Consider the following 16,833-nt stretch of genomic DNA (forward strand, 5'->3'; position numbering starts at 1 on the left):
GCATCACAGTGCAGGTGTGATCCAACGACTGGTCTGACATATGTTCAGACACAGAAAAGAGACTGCCTGAATGTCCTGTCATATCCCTCGACTTACGACTCCAAGTGGCAAGCAGCTATTGTGAATGGGGGTCTCGTCTGTCCATTATATTGCAATTTGACTAAAAAAAGAGAAAGTGCTTCAGTTCAATATATAAGCCATTGGTAGATGCCTTAATAAGATGAGCTATAACGTAGCTTCAGTAACTGTTAACCAACTTTTCTATTACCATTTTAATGCAATATTTATTAGACAGATTAAATTTGTTCCACACTATAACGTTTATCCAATCACAGTTGCGCCATGGAAGATTCCTTCCATTCAAAAATTTATTTATATATTTGGTGTTGGCCAAACAATATTGTGAACTGTTTACTACCCACAGCTGTGCTTGCGTATCAGTAGTTGCATTATGTTGAATGATGGTGCATAAGTAAGCTAATATACGTGCAATAACATCAGCTGCTCACACGTGTCTGATATGTAGCGGCTTTAAATAGACAAATATTACATCAAAACACTTATTCTGAAAATAATGTATAAAGCATGTAGCTATGGGAAAGGGAAAAGTACAGATATTTTGTTGTGGAAGATTGCATTTTTTTACTATCAAAATAATTTGCTGGAAAGGTCTTGATAATTATGCAAAAAGAAGTAAACACACTCCATGAAATACAGGGTGAAGTAGTCAAATGGAGAGATTTAAAGACTGGCAGGTTTCTCTAGTGGAGGGTTATGGTAGTGGGGCGTTGTTCAGTTGCGCAACATGCTATTGTTGTAAACATGTATTACAAGAACTTGGATAATTTTATAGAAACCCATTGCTCTTCCCACTGGTATTTTAATTTAGCTCCTCAGGCTCCTTAACCATGTTCCTAGCTTTCAAGCCTTTGGGTGAAACACTCTAGAAACACTGGTATTACTACAAAGGAAAGGTGGCAATTCAAAAGGAAGCCAGATCCAAGAGAATATTGATTGGTAACGTTTTGTCTGTATGAACTCGATGCCTATGATCCAGATGAAGAAACACTCTACCACCAGCATGGCGCAGACAAGTCGTACTCCTGCAGTGTTGATCGATTTGCTAAGACTTGCATTTCCTAATCGTCTCCTGACTAAAAGCGACGTTTTTCCGTGGCATTCCTGTTCAACATATTTATCAGCTTCAGATGTTTCTCGTTGGGGTTACCTCAAGTTCAAAGTTTCCATGGAAAACCCTTCAAAAATCAGACATGACTTGTAAGTACGATATCGGTAAGAATTGAAGAATGTGGCGTTGGAGACACAACGCAACATCATGGGCAAATTCACCTTCAGACTACAAAAATGCGTGCAACACAAAGAACGTCAACTGAGTGATATTACATTCAAAAAATAGTAACTTTCAAAATAAACTATAAATTTCCCTTCATTTACTTTGGATTCATGTCAGCAAAAAATAATAAAACTTATTTTAATCTCCAGGTTGTTGAATCTTCTCATTTGTCTTCTTCACCCTATATTTTTTTAGTGACGTCTTGATAGTCTTTGTGGAAGCATAACCAACATCATAAGAGGGCCTATAGCGACATAAATCTAATTTATCATTTAACCATAGGTGTGGTGGCCAGATACCGAGAACAAGACCTATACATCCTGGTACGATCGGGCCAACGGACCAGAAAATGATGCTGATGCTGTCGTGCCGGCAACTGCAGACAATGTTGCTAGAGCCAAAAATTTCGTGACAGGTCTCTATGCTGGAGGAGGTGAGTTCAACATTCTAGGTAGTAGTAGTGGTGTAGCTCACCACAAAAGTAACAGCAGAAGTTAAAACCATCCTTGGAATTTATCACCATCTGCTAGAGGTGGGGAAAAACAGAATAAATGGTACAGTAAATTGCTCTGCATTTTGTGTCGGTTTCTTTATCAAAAAGGAAAGAAGCTGGAAACTGTCAAAGAAATTTTTGAAGCACTATGGTAACAGTAGCGGCAGTAGAGTAAGTAGAGGATTTTATGTTATCATGTTCTGCCTATGCATTATAAAGACATTCATGATTTTGATTTTGAGGTTTTGCAATTCGAAGCTGGTATCAAGGTCACTGACAGCATCTGAAATTAAGCACACTACTCCATTTTCATGTAAATGCTATTTTGTAAATTTTTCTAGCTTTCATTGTTAATTCTAACAGTGAACACAAAAAAGATATAAAAATAGTTCTGAAATAAGGCAGTACTTTCAAACTTTCTTGTGACGATTTCACATTCCCCAGTATCATATGATCAATATCTTTAGAAGTTACTATATAGTGAAACGTTAACTTCTATATGCAATATTAATCTAGTGTGACTTCAAACTTTCTCAGGAATTTGCCTGTCAAACTACTTACATTAAAATGGATATTTATTAGGCCGGCCGCTGTGACCGAGCGGTTCTAGGCCCTTCAGTCCGGAACCACGCGGCTACTACGGTCGCAGGTTCGAATCCTGCCTCGGGCATGGATGTGTGTGATGTCCTTAGGTTAGTTAAGTTTACTTAGTTCTTAGTCTAGGGGATTGATGACCTCAGACGTTAAGTCCCATAGTGCTTAGAGCCATTTGAACCATTTTTGGTATTTATTACTGCAGAAGAAAAATGATAAGAACTCTCATATTTCGATCGACGAGTTACGAGACAAGAAAAGCAGACTAAGTATAAAACAATTCTTGTCAGTTTACTAAGTTCTAGACATTTTCAGCAACAGCGTCATAACAAAATGTTATCCTAGATGTCTGTTAAATGAATTTTAAGATTATAATCTTTACATCATCCATGCAGAAGCAGTTGATACTGAGAATATCGGCTGTAACTACCGATAATAGTTCACGAAAGCCATCATCATAATAGTTGTTCCTCCAATATCAACTTGAAAGATGCAGTGCATTAGTTTCTTAACTTTTTATGATATAGGCACCTAAAGGTGTTGATGTAGGGACAGACTGTAGTCGTTTAGACAGAAGTATGCTTTCCACGACAGTTGCCACAAATGATCACTTCTGTACAAAATGTAGGCTGTAAGGACTGCTTGGTTTAAAGGTATGCAACACTACGACACATAAGTATCGACTGTTTAAATTAGAAGGGAGATCTTATCTTAGACTTTTGTTGGTATATCAGGTGATATTCTCGTGAAGTATTGGAAATGAATGGGGACTGAAGGTAGGGACTGTCTCGGAGAGTCATTGGTATATTTCAGCACATTTGAGAAAAATGGTCGTTACAGGGTAAACACTTCAAAACACTCTATGGCTGGATCAATAATCATAAGGTACATGTACATAAAGACGTGAGGCCATTCATAGTGCATAAAATAAGCCTGATGATAGGATGGACCTGCTTTCTACAGGGACCGCGATGCACGACGCGCTGGATACAGCACTGCGAGTATCCAAGGCAGGTGTTTCACGTCCGGATGCGCCTCTTGTGATGGTGTTGCTGACGGACGGACTGCCTAACGGAGGGCCAGAAGCCATCTTGCAGGACTTCACCGCCACCAATATGGAGCGGGGAGCAGCACTCTTTACGTTGGCCTTCGGTGAAGATGCAGACTTTGGATTTCTCAGGAAGTTGGCGCTGCGCAACGGAGGCTTCGGCAGGCGCATCTACGAGGCGGCGGACGCACACCTGCAGCTGCGCAACTTCTACCGGCAGGTCGCGTCGCCACTCCTCTCCAGCGTCAATTTCACATACGGGGATGGACAGGTGAGCTCTAATGCCTGACACTACAAGAATTGGAGGCGTTACCTTTCCAAGTACCATTTGTTACTTTGGAATGTGCAAAAGTCACTCTTTGTATTCCCCTTTTGAATTGTAGTTGTAAACCACAGCTAGGACTCTATATAATTTGATACTAATTATTTATTATTATAACTTCTTGAATCATTAGTCTTCTGACTGCTTTGATGCAGCCTGCCACGAATTGCTCTCCCATGTAAACTTCTTGATCGCCGGCCGAAGTGGCCGTGCGGTTAAAGGTGCTGCAGTCTGGAACCGCAAGACCGCTACGGTCGCAGGTTCGAATCCTGCCTCGGGCATGGATGTTTGTGATGTCCTTAGGTTAGTTAGGTTTAACTAGTTCTAAGTTCTATGGGGACTAATGACCTCAGCAGTTGAGTCCCATAGTGCTCAGAGCCATTTGAACCAAACTTCTTGATCACAGATAAGCACTTGAAACCTATGTCCTCTGTTATTTGTTGGATGTATTCCAATCTCTGTCTTGCTCTACTTCCTCTACGGTTTTCACCCTCCACAGCCTCTCTAATATCAAGGAAGCTATATTCTTTTTTCTTAACAGATGTTCTACCGTCCTGTCACTTGTTCTTGAGAGTGTTTTCTATAAATTCCTGTCCTCGCCAATTCTGCAGAGCACTTCCTCATTGCTTAGCTTATTGGTTCACCTAATTTTCAAAATTCCTTTGTAGTACCATATATCAGATGCTTCGATTATCCCCTGTTCTGGTTTTTCCATAGTCCACGTTTCACTGCAATAAATGCCGTGCTCTAAACGTACATTCTCAGAAATTTCTTCCTCAAATTAAGGTGTATGTTGGTACTAATAGACTTCTCTTGGCAGGAATGCCACCTTCAATTTTAAATCCACTCCTGAATTTTCCTGTACTAACATCATTGCTTCTTCGACGTATAGATTGAACAATAGGGGCGAAAAACTACATCAGTACCTTACACGGTTTTTAATCCGAGCACTTCGTCTTTTTTCTTCGACTGCTATTTTTCCCTCCTGGCTCTTGTACTGTCTTTCCCTAAGCTTACCCCCACTTTCCTTAGAATTTAGAACATCTTTCATCAACTGACACTGTCGAACGCTTTTTTTCAAGTCAACAAGTCCTGTGGTTCTTCCTCACTCTTGCTTCCATTAGCAGCCGCAACGGCAGAATTGCCACTCTCATGTCTTTACCTTTCCTAAAGCCAAACTGATGGTCACCTAATAGTTCCTCAGTTTTAATTTCCGTTCTTCTGTACATTATTCTTGTCAGCAACTTTGATGCTTGAGCTATTAAGCTGATTATGCAACAATTTTGACACTTGTCAGGTCTTGCAGTCTTCGGAACTGTGTGGATGATGCTTCTATGAAAGTCAGATGGTATTTCACCAGACTCATTTTGTTGCCACTTCACCCAATGGTTTTAAAAATTCTGATGGCATGTTACCCTTTCCTTCTACATTATTTGATCTTAAGTATTCCAGAGCTCTTTTACATTGCCATTCTAATACTAGACGTCCCATCTTTTCCTTATAGATTCCTGTTTCTTCTTCTAGCAGATTATCAGACAAATCTTCCCCCTCATACACGCCTTCCAGTGTACTCTTTTCTCCTATCCACTCTCTCCTCTGTATTTAACAGTGGAATTCTCATTGCTGTCTTTATGTCACCGCCCTAGCTTTTAACTTCACCGAAGGTTGTTCATACTTTTATATTTCCTGAGTCTGATCTACTGACGATAATTTCTTTTTCGAATTCTTTATTCAGTCATTTCGCCTTAGCTTACCGGCACTTCCTATTTATTTAATTCCTAAGTGACTTGTATTTCTCTAATTCTGAATTTTCCTGAATGTTTTTGTACTTCCTTGTTTTATCCATCAACTGAGGTATTTCTTCTGATACCCATAGTTTCTTCGCAATTTCCTTCTTTGTATCTATGTTTTTCTTTCCAACTTCTGTGACTGCCCTTTTTAGAGATGCTCATTCCTCTTCATCTGAACTGGCTACTGGCTATTGCTTATCTCAGTATCTATATCCTCAGAGAACTTCAAGCGTATCTCTTCATTCCTTAGTACTTCCATATCCCACTCATTTGTTTATTGATTCATCCTGACTAATATTTTAAATTTCAGCCTACTCCTCATCACCACTAAATTGTCATCTGAGGCTATACCTGTTCCTGGGTATCCTTTACAATCTGGTATTTGATATTGGAATCTCTCTCTGACCACGATTTAATCGAACTGAAACCGCCCAGCCTTTTCTGAATATATCTCTTCCTCTTGTGATTCTTGGACAGAGTATTCGCTGTTACTAGCTAAAGTTAATTACAGAACTCAGTTACCCTTTCTTCTCTCTCATTCCTACTACCAAGCCCCTGATAATCCATAATCCCTTCTTCTTCTCCTTCCCCTACAATTGTATTCCAGTCCCCCATGACTATTAGATTTTCATCTCCCTTAAAGCACTGAATTAACTGATCATTATCCTCTTACACTTCCTGTATCTCTTCATCTTCGCTTGTCACGTCGGCATGTGTTACTGAACTATTGTTGTTGGTGTTGGTTTGCAGTGAGTTGTGTTGCGAACAACCCTATCACCGGTCTGCTCACAGTAGCCCACACTCTGCTCTACTTTCCTATTCGTAACAAATCCTACTGCCGTTATACCATTTTCTGCCGATGTTGATAATACCTATACTCATCTGAACAGAAATGCTTGTCTTATTTTCACTTCACTTTACTGACCGCCACTGTATCTAAATTCAACCTTAATGTTTCCCTTTTCATATTTTCTAGCTTCCTTACCACGTTCAAGTTTCTGAAATTTCACGCCATTTCTCGTGGAAAATTAGCCTTTCATTGGTTATTCAGTATTTTTCTCGTGGTCACCTCCTTTTTGGCAGTTCTCTTGCGGGAATCCGAATGGGGGATAGTCCGAAATCTTTTGCCAGTGGACAGTGTATCATGACACTTTTTCAGTTACAGACCACATGTCCTGTGAATACACATTATGTGTCTTTAACGCAGTGATTTCCATTGCTTTCTGCCTCCTACCGCGTTGTTGATTGCGACTGTTCTGCCTTTGGGGCAGTTCCTCTTCTCAAGGGCAAGAGAGTCATCTGAAGCTCTGTCCGCTCCCCCACTCTTTTTGACGAGGCCGTCGGCTGAATGAGGGTGACTTATTATGCCGGAAGTCTTTGGCCATCAATGGCGTTGATGATTTTTATTCAAAATTTAAGCATTGGCTGGGTTAGAATCTGGGACCAGGACGTTTTGATTATTTGTCTTCAAAACTATTCAATATCAACAACCAGTAACAAAGGAATCCCAAATAACTACATCCAAACCACCTATACAAATTTCTGTACCAGAAAGACTGCAAATACCTAAGTTTTAGACCACTGCAGATGAAACAATTGATTCTTCACGAATCGGGAAGCAACCTGTAAATGGAGAGTGGAAACAAAAGGAAAAATTCTCTCTTGCAGGAAGTTTCTGTTGTGAGAATGTCCATAGGAACCCACAGAGCTGCTGGGGGAGAAGATTTGTCAATGTTGAAGCCAGATTAATGTACTAGCTACGGTAGCCTAGGGAGATGTAAGACAATAACATGTGATATGGCTGGTATAAGACACTGTGGCATGTGAAACTTCTCAAGAACTATACTCTTTCCGAATAGACCTCAGGAGGTCAGTCGGTACCGACCGACCACCATATCATCCTCTGTCGGTAGCCGCCACTGGATGTGGTCAGCACAGTGCTCTCTTGGCCACCACCAGTTTTTGCGAAAGAAACCGCTACTTCTCAGTCAATTAACTCCTCAGTTTGCCTCACAAGTGCTAAGTGCATTCCACATACCAACAGCCGTGAACCATCTCGCCACTGCGTAAATCCCGCGGTCATGTGAACGTAAATATAGGAATAAGCCGAGTGCGCCTCGAAATCCTGCACAGAAGAAAGCATGCACACCAATCGCAGAAAATTATTATTGAGGTTTCTGAGGCAACCAGTCAGGTGGTATTATGGTGATGAGTGGGTGGTGAGTGTTCAGGGACAGAGAAAAAAATATTGGGAGGGGACAGAAAGTCTTTGACAGGAGAGTAGCATTTGATGATTATGTGGATGGATGACGAGATAATGGAGAAGCTGGAGAAATGCTGAAAGAGTTCAGGCTTGAGAGTGAGCATCCATCTGAACATTAAAGACAAAGGTAAAATACTAAACTATTTCATCTATATTAACCAAGTGTGGTTGGGTATCAAATACTAACGCATTGTAGCATAGGGTGGGTGTAGTAACAGAGCAGCCTTTTTCATCACTGACTGGTAAAGATGAGCTACAACTTAAATATCTTTACAGTGCTGGGGAGGTATCCATAAAGTTAAAAATTTTATAAGGAGACACACAATGCAACTGCGCTGCATTAAATAAAGATTATTTTATAGTACTATTTTATGTTTTCTCCACTGTTTTTTCGATTCCCTTCTGTATTTTTATGCTTTACTATCGCTAAGCTCATCCAGTTGATAGTCTCCCTACATTTACCAAACCAACAAAAGGGTCACTCATCTTTGAGGCTGAAGTGATTGGAGAGCTTAAGAGGTTGATAGCGTTTGTCATTTTTGTATATACAGCGAGACTGTTAACAATAATGTACAATCTATTAGCCTTGGACAAAGTGAAACAGCTTTGGAACCATTTGCTTGTTTAATGAGGCCCACAGATGGCGTTTCAGTGGAAAATGGTATTGTTTAAAAAAAAACAGAAGCTGAGAAATACAATCGAAGATTGTCAAGTGGTTATCTCACGGTGCTCAGAATATTGTTCTTATTTTATATCTTTTCCCACTCGGTCACATCAAATCAGTTGGGTTTTCATTCTTCTGAAACTCAAACAAACTTTTCACGTTCTTTAGTGTCTATTACTAAGTTCTTTCTGAAGCTGTATCCCGATACCCTGCATTAGGTTACTCAGCTGCAGCTGTTCTAATAACCTCTGCAACCCCTCCCCAACCCCCGTCCCCCCAACACCACTCTCATGACACAATCCAGTCATCAATCCAATCAACACTCTTCATCAAAAATAAGCACGTAGCTATTATGAAGTCCATGATGTTTAGTAATTCCTTTAATTTGATTATATGAGCACAACTGAGAGGTACATGTTTGGATTATAAGATATCTGATATCATAATCATTGTCCAGATTTATTAGGAGTCGTTACAGAGTCGCCCTCTTCGAATTTTTACTACTTATATAGGTTTGGAAGTTGCTGTCCAGATATCAGTCCCTCAAATATGTATGATAAACTGGTCAAAAACACTCAGAAGCTAAAATGTTAAGGTTTCTGGGTTGTTTTAAGTATAAAAAATTTGAACAGATTGATCTCTATTCTTATAATCGTAAGACCGCTGGTTTGCTTTCCGATATTGTTCTTTTGTTTTTATTTGAATTCCATATTTATCATCGAGTTCAAATGCTAATTAATAAATATTGCTGATAATTTTCTAATAAGTGTAACATACTGCAGTTTTAATTATTTATTGCATAAAGATACGACAATATATTTAAATTGGGTACAAAATTGTGAAAAATCACGTAGAAAAGAAAATACTTGTTTCTACTGATTATTAGTGAAACTAAAATGTAATGTTAAGATAGTAGTAATGGCATATATAATCTTTTCATTTAACACTAAGACATTTTGCATTTTTATAGCAAATTTTTATTTATTATGGATATTCTAGTATCTCTGTTTCATAATTAACAATGATAATTATTATTAGGTTGATTTAATTACAGAATTCTCGAATGAATATTAAAAAATTTGTGTCTAATGAGAATTGTTCCATAGCCACATAATTACAAAACAACATTGCTATGCATAAATCTGTGGAAGGCTCTGTTAAAAACACTGTAAAATTTATACACATAACACCTGTTAGAATTCTTAAAAATTAATTTTTTCCAGTATTTTATGAAATTTATATTGCTTTAGGAAACTGATGCCAAAGCACAGACTATGATATACTGTAAGTGTGAAGAGAATGGGAGAAGGTAATCTTCATTTTCTTGTAAGACACTACACAGTAGGCTTCTGCTTAGGTTTATCTGTTTGCTTCCACCACTCTTTTACAACATTCATTTCAGTGATGGACGTCGAGGAAAGAGGCTAGTGTATAAACTAAGTTTGTCATTTCTATATCTGTCTGATTTCACACGGAGTTCTTGTCTAGTAATGAGTGTGTGCCTGGCAGGTGGAGGAGGAATCCCTGACACAGACCAGGTTCTCGACTCTGTTCCGCGGCAGTGAGCTGGTGGTGTCTGGCAGGCTGCTGCCTGCAGCATCACTGGAGGAGCCCATGGTGGTGGGGGAGGGCCGTCAGCTGTTCAGGTCGCCGGCGAGGCTGGAGAAGGCCTCCTCTGGGGAGCGCCTCTGGGCCTTCCTCACCGTGCGCCAGCTGCTCGACCTGGACGCCGCCACCCCTAACCAGACGCTTAAGGACAGGGCCAAGGACATCGCTCTGAAGGTGAGTGTGCTGCAGAGAGCCTGTATTTGATCTACAACTGTGTTAAGGTGGAACTGTGGACAACACAAAAATTGAACATGATAATGTGTTCCTGTACATGGTTCTATTGGAGGAGGTACATTTTTGCCTTACTGCAACTTGCTCAGCCAGTCAGTTTAATGTGGATTCCAGACGATAGGTAGAACTAAGTGTTTTTCACATTAGTGAACATGACCGGAAAGTTGAAATATGTGATCAAAATTCTCCATCTGTATGGGATCGAATCCCAAAACTGTACTTGATAAAATGGAGCAAGGAAAGAATCACAGGGGCAGATCAATAAATGAGTATATAAGACAGGTCATTGTCCTTCAAGGGTGTAACAGTTACAGTTAAATGGTTGACTGCCAAGCAATGGGACTGGCCAAACTGATTGAACCAAAGTGCTTTCTTTCAAAGTTTAAAAACATTTTATGAAAGTGGTGGGCTGGCAAGTGTGCATCTTTGATTTGAACTACTAGTTCAACAAAACTCACTAGAGAAGCATCGTATACACAGCCTGACAAAAAGAAGTGAAGCGTTCAGAAGAGACAAACGTATGTCAGTAAAACTTCATATATGTACATATTGCCAGCAAGTATATAAATAATTAGAGTTGAAGTTCTCTGTGACAGGTAGAGTGACCACTGGTGTCCATTATTCTTATTCCTGTTTAGTGTTGTTACTAGGTCTGAGTAGGTACGTAAAGTTGTTAACAGCTTCAGATGCTGAGTGACCACTACGGAGAACACAGAAATGCAATCTGCTCGCGTGATACATCGTTATCAGTACCTGAAAGAGCTTGAAAGGGCCTCATTGTGGGACTCAGTTTCGTCAGCTGGATGAGTCATGCAATACCCAGATTTGTTGACCATTTAGCTGTGACACTGGTGAATTTGAACTCTGATAGGAACGTGAGAGCAGGCAAATTCGTCATCAACGTTCCATTTCATTACGCCTTATCAGCAGAAGGAAGGATCACCGTATTGTTGACCAAACACTTCTAACCACTTGATATTCTGACATCCCTGAACAGGTAATAGACTTTCTGCAACATTCTGTGTCTTCATATAGCACTGGTCAAAGAGTAGTAATTGTCAGGCAAGGTACGGTACTGTCTCATGTGTAGCCTGTCATTAATACTAGAACACAAAGGGCTGCATTTGGAGAAGTGACATGTCCTAGAAGTTCAGGCTGCTGATGAATGATGTCACAGTATAAATAACATATTTTAGTTTTGCTCTCTGCAAGTATTTCGCGTTGACCCTCTGCATGTCGCGGCATTCCAAGAACTAGTGTATGACCAACATCATGTCCGGAAGCTTATAGTCATTCCACCTTGAGCGTGTCCAACGTCCTCGCACTGGAGACGGCGCTGAGCGACTGGCACGCAATAATTAATGACGCAGTAAGACATTTTATAAAGATGAATAAATAAACAATGTTGCCCTTCAGTTGCTCAGTAGTAACGTGCCAGACTTCAGATTGAAAGGTCTTGGCTTCGAGCACGTTTAGTTCCACGATTTTTATCCGTCACATATCACTTCCTTGAAGTCTGATATGTTCCTCAGTGTGAGAAACGCAGAGTGGCACCGTGGTTCGGAATCCTGATGAACTGTTGGTTCCCCTATAATTTACTGGATAAGAATAGTCTATACAAACTGCTATGTTTCACACAATCATTTGTCACATACTGATGTTTTCGCCTCACCATCTGAAACAGCCTGTATAGGAACGTTAGGTGTTTACGCAGCATCAAAGTTCTATCTAAACTAGCACTTTTAGACAGAGGTAAGACGTTTAACGTGTGTCATTAGCAACAGTTCGCCTGTTTGAAACTGATAAATATTATTCGCAGGCGATTAATGTGTCCAGAAAAGGAGAGAAAAATAATGTTAATTCAAAAGTGAAAGTGTACATGATGAAGAGATTGCTGTATCTATAGATCATGGACTGGCACTTCGGCATACGTTTTATTCCACTTTTCAGGCAAGTTTACTCTACTTACAGCTTGAGAGGATGATATACTAGGACATAATATTGTATAACCGTACAGTTAAGCTACCACCCTGTCTTCTTGTAGTCTATGGCATTATATGTATTACTTATATTATAAATATATTATATATACGTATATTACTTCTCATTTGTTTGCTACGTTTTGTAGTAGTAGTAAGTATATTACTATGTTTGAGATCATTCTACTTTTTAAATTGAGTCCTACTACTCTTCTTTTGCTCCTGCTGTCACCTGTTGCCTTTACAGGGTTCCCCGAAAAACGTTTCTGACCCATTATAACCAGGGTATTTCCGTTGGAATCGTACTATACGCAACATACAGAAGAAACCAACGCGTCATATTCACTGCTTTCCATGATTCTGCACCTCCACCGCTACAACGGCCTCCTAAAATCTCCTTTTACTATCATCTTGGTCGACAGTTCCGTAGACTGTTTTTGAGCTGAAGAAAACAAGCCTAGTACTGCAAACGAAAGACATGACATCTGATTGTTAGGTTCTTGCTATAATATGTCATCAGAACTATCTGTGGTTGTTCTGTAATTTACAATACATTGCCGCTGTGGCGTACGAAATAAATGAAAGGAAACAATCTTGTTTACGTCAGAGTAAACAAAACGTTTTGTAATATCTCATCAAACTCTTTTATCAAGATCAATAGCTGTTAACCCGAATTATTTAATTATCGTAATAGCCTTACATAACACTCTCCTTATTCTCTGTGGAAGTACATTTGCTGCTTATATACTTGGCATTAAGGTAGTTCAGAAACGAACTCTTTATCATCAAATGCGTTTTGACAGTATGGCTTGACACTGAGCGTGAAACTCGTACATCACTTCCGTGAATGTCGTTCAGCAACCCAATTTTATAGAGTAAGACAGCTGAGTTCATCTCACATTTCAGATGTTTTCGCAACCTAGCATAAGGTACTCTGCCATTCATTTATGTTGCTTCTCCTGTCTGTCATACCTTCGCTTTATCATGAGATACATCAGTGTCTTACGTTTCTGCAAAAAAAGTTAGGAATAATATGCAACCAATTACCTTCCACGATTTGTTGTTACACATAACTGGAAGAGTGCTTACCTTGCTCCATGTACATGTCGAATAATTTATTCCATACTGATTCAGTAGGCCTATGATTCAATACTGAATTTCAGTAGACGCATAGTTACGTTCGTTGGTGATGTGTAGAATCTGGCATCAAGTTTTTGTTCAGTTTTGAATTATGAATGGCTTTTTCTCGCATTTCAGGTAATTAAGTTCGTGTCGCTACTTGCGTTTACGGCCAGTGGCAAAGACAGTACGTCACAAGCAATTAATCTTTCTTATAACATTACGAGAATTGTCTTGTTACGTTGTCCTTTACTTGCCGCCCGTTGTGGAAGAGCGGTTCTAGGCGCTACAGTCTGGAACCGCGCGACCGCTACGGACGCAGGTTCGAATTCTGCCTCGGGCAAGGATGTGTGTGATGTCCTTAGGTTAGTTGGGTTTAAGTAGTTCTAAGTTATAGGGGACTGATGACCTGAGATGTTAAGTCCTCTAGTGCTCAGAGCCATTTTAAGCATGGGCGCCAATAGAGTATTCCTCATCATAGTAGGAATACATGCATTGGTGTCTATAAAAAGGTTACACTTATAAGGGTATGCCACACATCACACCTGCATTACTTTGTAAAAGTTGAGCCAGAGCCTTGTTTTTTCGGAAACAAGAATCCAGATGGTCAGTTGATCACTATCAGAGAGAGAGAGGTACATACAAAAAGCTTTGTCAGCAAAATTATGTATCCTATTTGCAAAAAAAGAAACATGTGCATCTATATAATTGTAGATCTGAGAACGACAAATACAGAGATACATGCACATCGGACAGACATTTGTTCAACAGACAGAGAAAGACATTAAATAGTGACGTTTGTGAAACTGTAAAGACTCCATGAGAGGAGCAGCAGTGCTGCGACAGTGTTTTGGTTCAAAATATGTTGTGACAGTGGACTTAAAAACCTATCGAGCGATGCATTTCGAACTGCCTTGCAGTGAAGTGAGTCAGAACTTGCGGGGAACATCAACGCGACAGTGTACCGTAATGAGTGAAATAACGGCGTCGAGCATGTGCAAATCTAAATATTTAAAACAATTTGCGTTAAATAATATTTTTCATTGTAGGCAGACAAAAGAACTTAAACATTTTGCTCTTACTAGGTTTATTAGTCTGTTAGGTGGACTACTTATTTCATTGCCAGTCATTTGTACGTTTCGTTTCTCTGTTTTCAAGCTAAAGTGGCATGGAAAATGGCGTCACAAGAGACTGGACTGACCCTCTGATAGGCTAACTGAAGAGAAAGGTTAGTGCCTTTCCTTAAATAGCCATTAAGACATTTCAGGCAGAGCTTTAGGAAAACTTTGAAAGTTCTAGGCAGGCGAACCATGTCATACTCCAACAACAGCTCCACCACCTGTAGTATTATTTTCTCAGAGCCTCACCCTCCTTACTCTCTCTTCGACTTCCTATAGGTACGAGTAAATCGTGAACTGATATTGAATAGAACTGGAGGGCTATGCAAGTGAGAAATAACTGAAGATAAATAACGTCAACAGCGTTTACCCGTTGCGCACATGCTTGCGGCAATGTCGATTACTTGCACTGACCACTACACTGCACTGTAGTACTGTCATCCTCATCATTGTAAAGGCTTTTCATCTTGTTGTACTTACATGAAATGTATATTATTGACTTCTCTTCAGATCAAATGCGGCTCTTCGCGGAGTCTGTGGAATCAGATTGATATCAGAGACTGTAGTGTAATTATGGCATGATTACAGTCACTGACTGTTGGTATTCGCTTTAACGATGGAAACATGTTGATAATCACCCATATGAATTACCAACAATCAATGCGATGTGTTTCAGTACTCCTTCGTGACTCCTGTGACGTCACTTGTGGTGGTGAAACCTAATGACACATCTGCTGTGGATCCGGAACGAGCTGGTGGAAACCGTGGAGGTAAATATCGTCTATGTGCAACACTAATTCAGTTAAAATGAGCTGTTATCAGTTTCCAGTCACCAAAATAGCTTCTGTTCCTTCTATATACCTGCCAAAATTTTTTATTCCTTTGTCAGTTGTCTCCGTTATTAGCGCATTCTGTTTGGAGAGCTTCTTAAATTGAAATACACATTTTCTTTATCCTGCCTTAACTATGGCCCTCCTACGACAGTGGATAATCCCTCACGCTGTTTTACAAACTGAAAGGCACTAATGTCTAGCATGAGGATACATCATTTACGATTTAAGTTCTGGCCTTGCGTATTAACGACTGTATCTCAAACTGTGGCGGAGGGAACTCGTTCCCGGTTTCTGCTCACGGGGTGAATTCAGACAGCACTCGCTCTCCCGCGTTGGTCTGCTCGGCGTGAAGTCCGCTCCAGAGGCGCGTCACCACTAGACTCGCGCTCTGACGGACCCTACATTCGATCTAACTGCAATTGCTCACGCATTAGCTTTTGCAATCCTCATGTGTACAATCTCAGTGCAACTTCATACACAGTGGCTATGTAAATAATTAGAGGTGCAGTTCCCTGCGGCAAGCAAAACGGCCACCAGGGTGCGCTGGCGTTGTTCGTGTTTAGTGTTACTTCCAGGCCAGAGTATATAATTAATGTGAACAGTATTAACATGTTGAGCGATCGCTGTGAAGGACATGGAGATGCCGCTCGCTCTTGTAAGACAACGTTGTCAGTACCACACAAAATTCGAAAGGGACCCAGTCTGCCGTGCGGAGTGGCTGCACGGTTAGAGGCGTCATGTCACGGATTGCACGACCCCTCCCGCCGGAGGTTCGAGTACCCCCTCTGGCATGGGTGTGTGACGTTCTTAGTGCTAGTTAGTTTGTCTAAGTAGTGTGTAAGTCTGAGGACCGATTGACCTCAGCAGTTTGGTCCCTTAGGAATTCACACACATTTTTGAACCCATTTGTCCAGCTAGACAAATCTTGCAATATCCAGATTTGTGTGTCATTCTAATGTAACAGCCCCATTTTGGACTGCATGCGAACGTGAGGGCAGGCATTAGTCGGTGTCAAAGTTGCGATCGACCAAGTCTAACAGCCACAAAGGACGATAGCCGTATTGTGCAACTAACACATTGTGTCCCTTTTACGCCTGCAGTTGCCATCTGATAACAAGTAATCCAATTCCTGCAACGCTTAGACAGAAAGTAGAAGCAGCCTGAATGCAGTACCATCCCAGGTATTCGCTACTGATAACACCACAACACAAACGGCTTCATCGCGAGTGGTGCTGTGACCAGGAAGCATGGCGTTTCACTCTGTATAGAATGGCGGCGATCTGGGGAGATGTCTCACACTTCAAGTATTTTGGAGAGGCGCAGAGGTGTCGCCCCTTGCGTCGTGACTTCAAGTCGCGACTGGTAGTGATGAGGGAACTGCAAAACGGTGCGTCACGGACAGACCGAGTCCTCAAGT

The 16,833-nt window shown here is 40.6% G+C and overlaps 1 protein-coding gene across 1 annotated transcript in view; it reads left to right on the forward strand.

Moving 5' to 3' along the window:
• LOC124797543 (inter-alpha-trypsin inhibitor heavy chain H4-like) overlaps nt 1-16,833 on the forward strand; it is a 104,259-nt gene that overhangs the window by 32,171 nt on the left and 55,255 nt on the right. Inside the window, exons 8-11 of the mRNA XM_047260794.1 lie at nt 1,637-1,787; nt 3,405-3,760; nt 10,038-10,310; nt 15,260-15,353. Of these exons, the coding sequence (XP_047116750.1) occupies nt 1,637-1,787; nt 3,405-3,760; nt 10,038-10,310; nt 15,260-15,353 (874 nt within the window). The remainder of the gene's footprint in view (nt 1-1,636; nt 1,788-3,404; nt 3,761-10,037; nt 10,311-15,259; nt 15,354-16,833) is intronic.

This window comes from Schistocerca piceifrons, chromosome 1 (genome assembly GCF_021461385.2).
Source record: "Schistocerca piceifrons isolate TAMUIC-IGC-003096 chromosome 1, iqSchPice1.1, whole genome shotgun sequence".
Lineage (NCBI taxonomy): Eukaryota > Metazoa > Arthropoda > Insecta > Orthoptera > Acrididae > Schistocerca > Schistocerca piceifrons.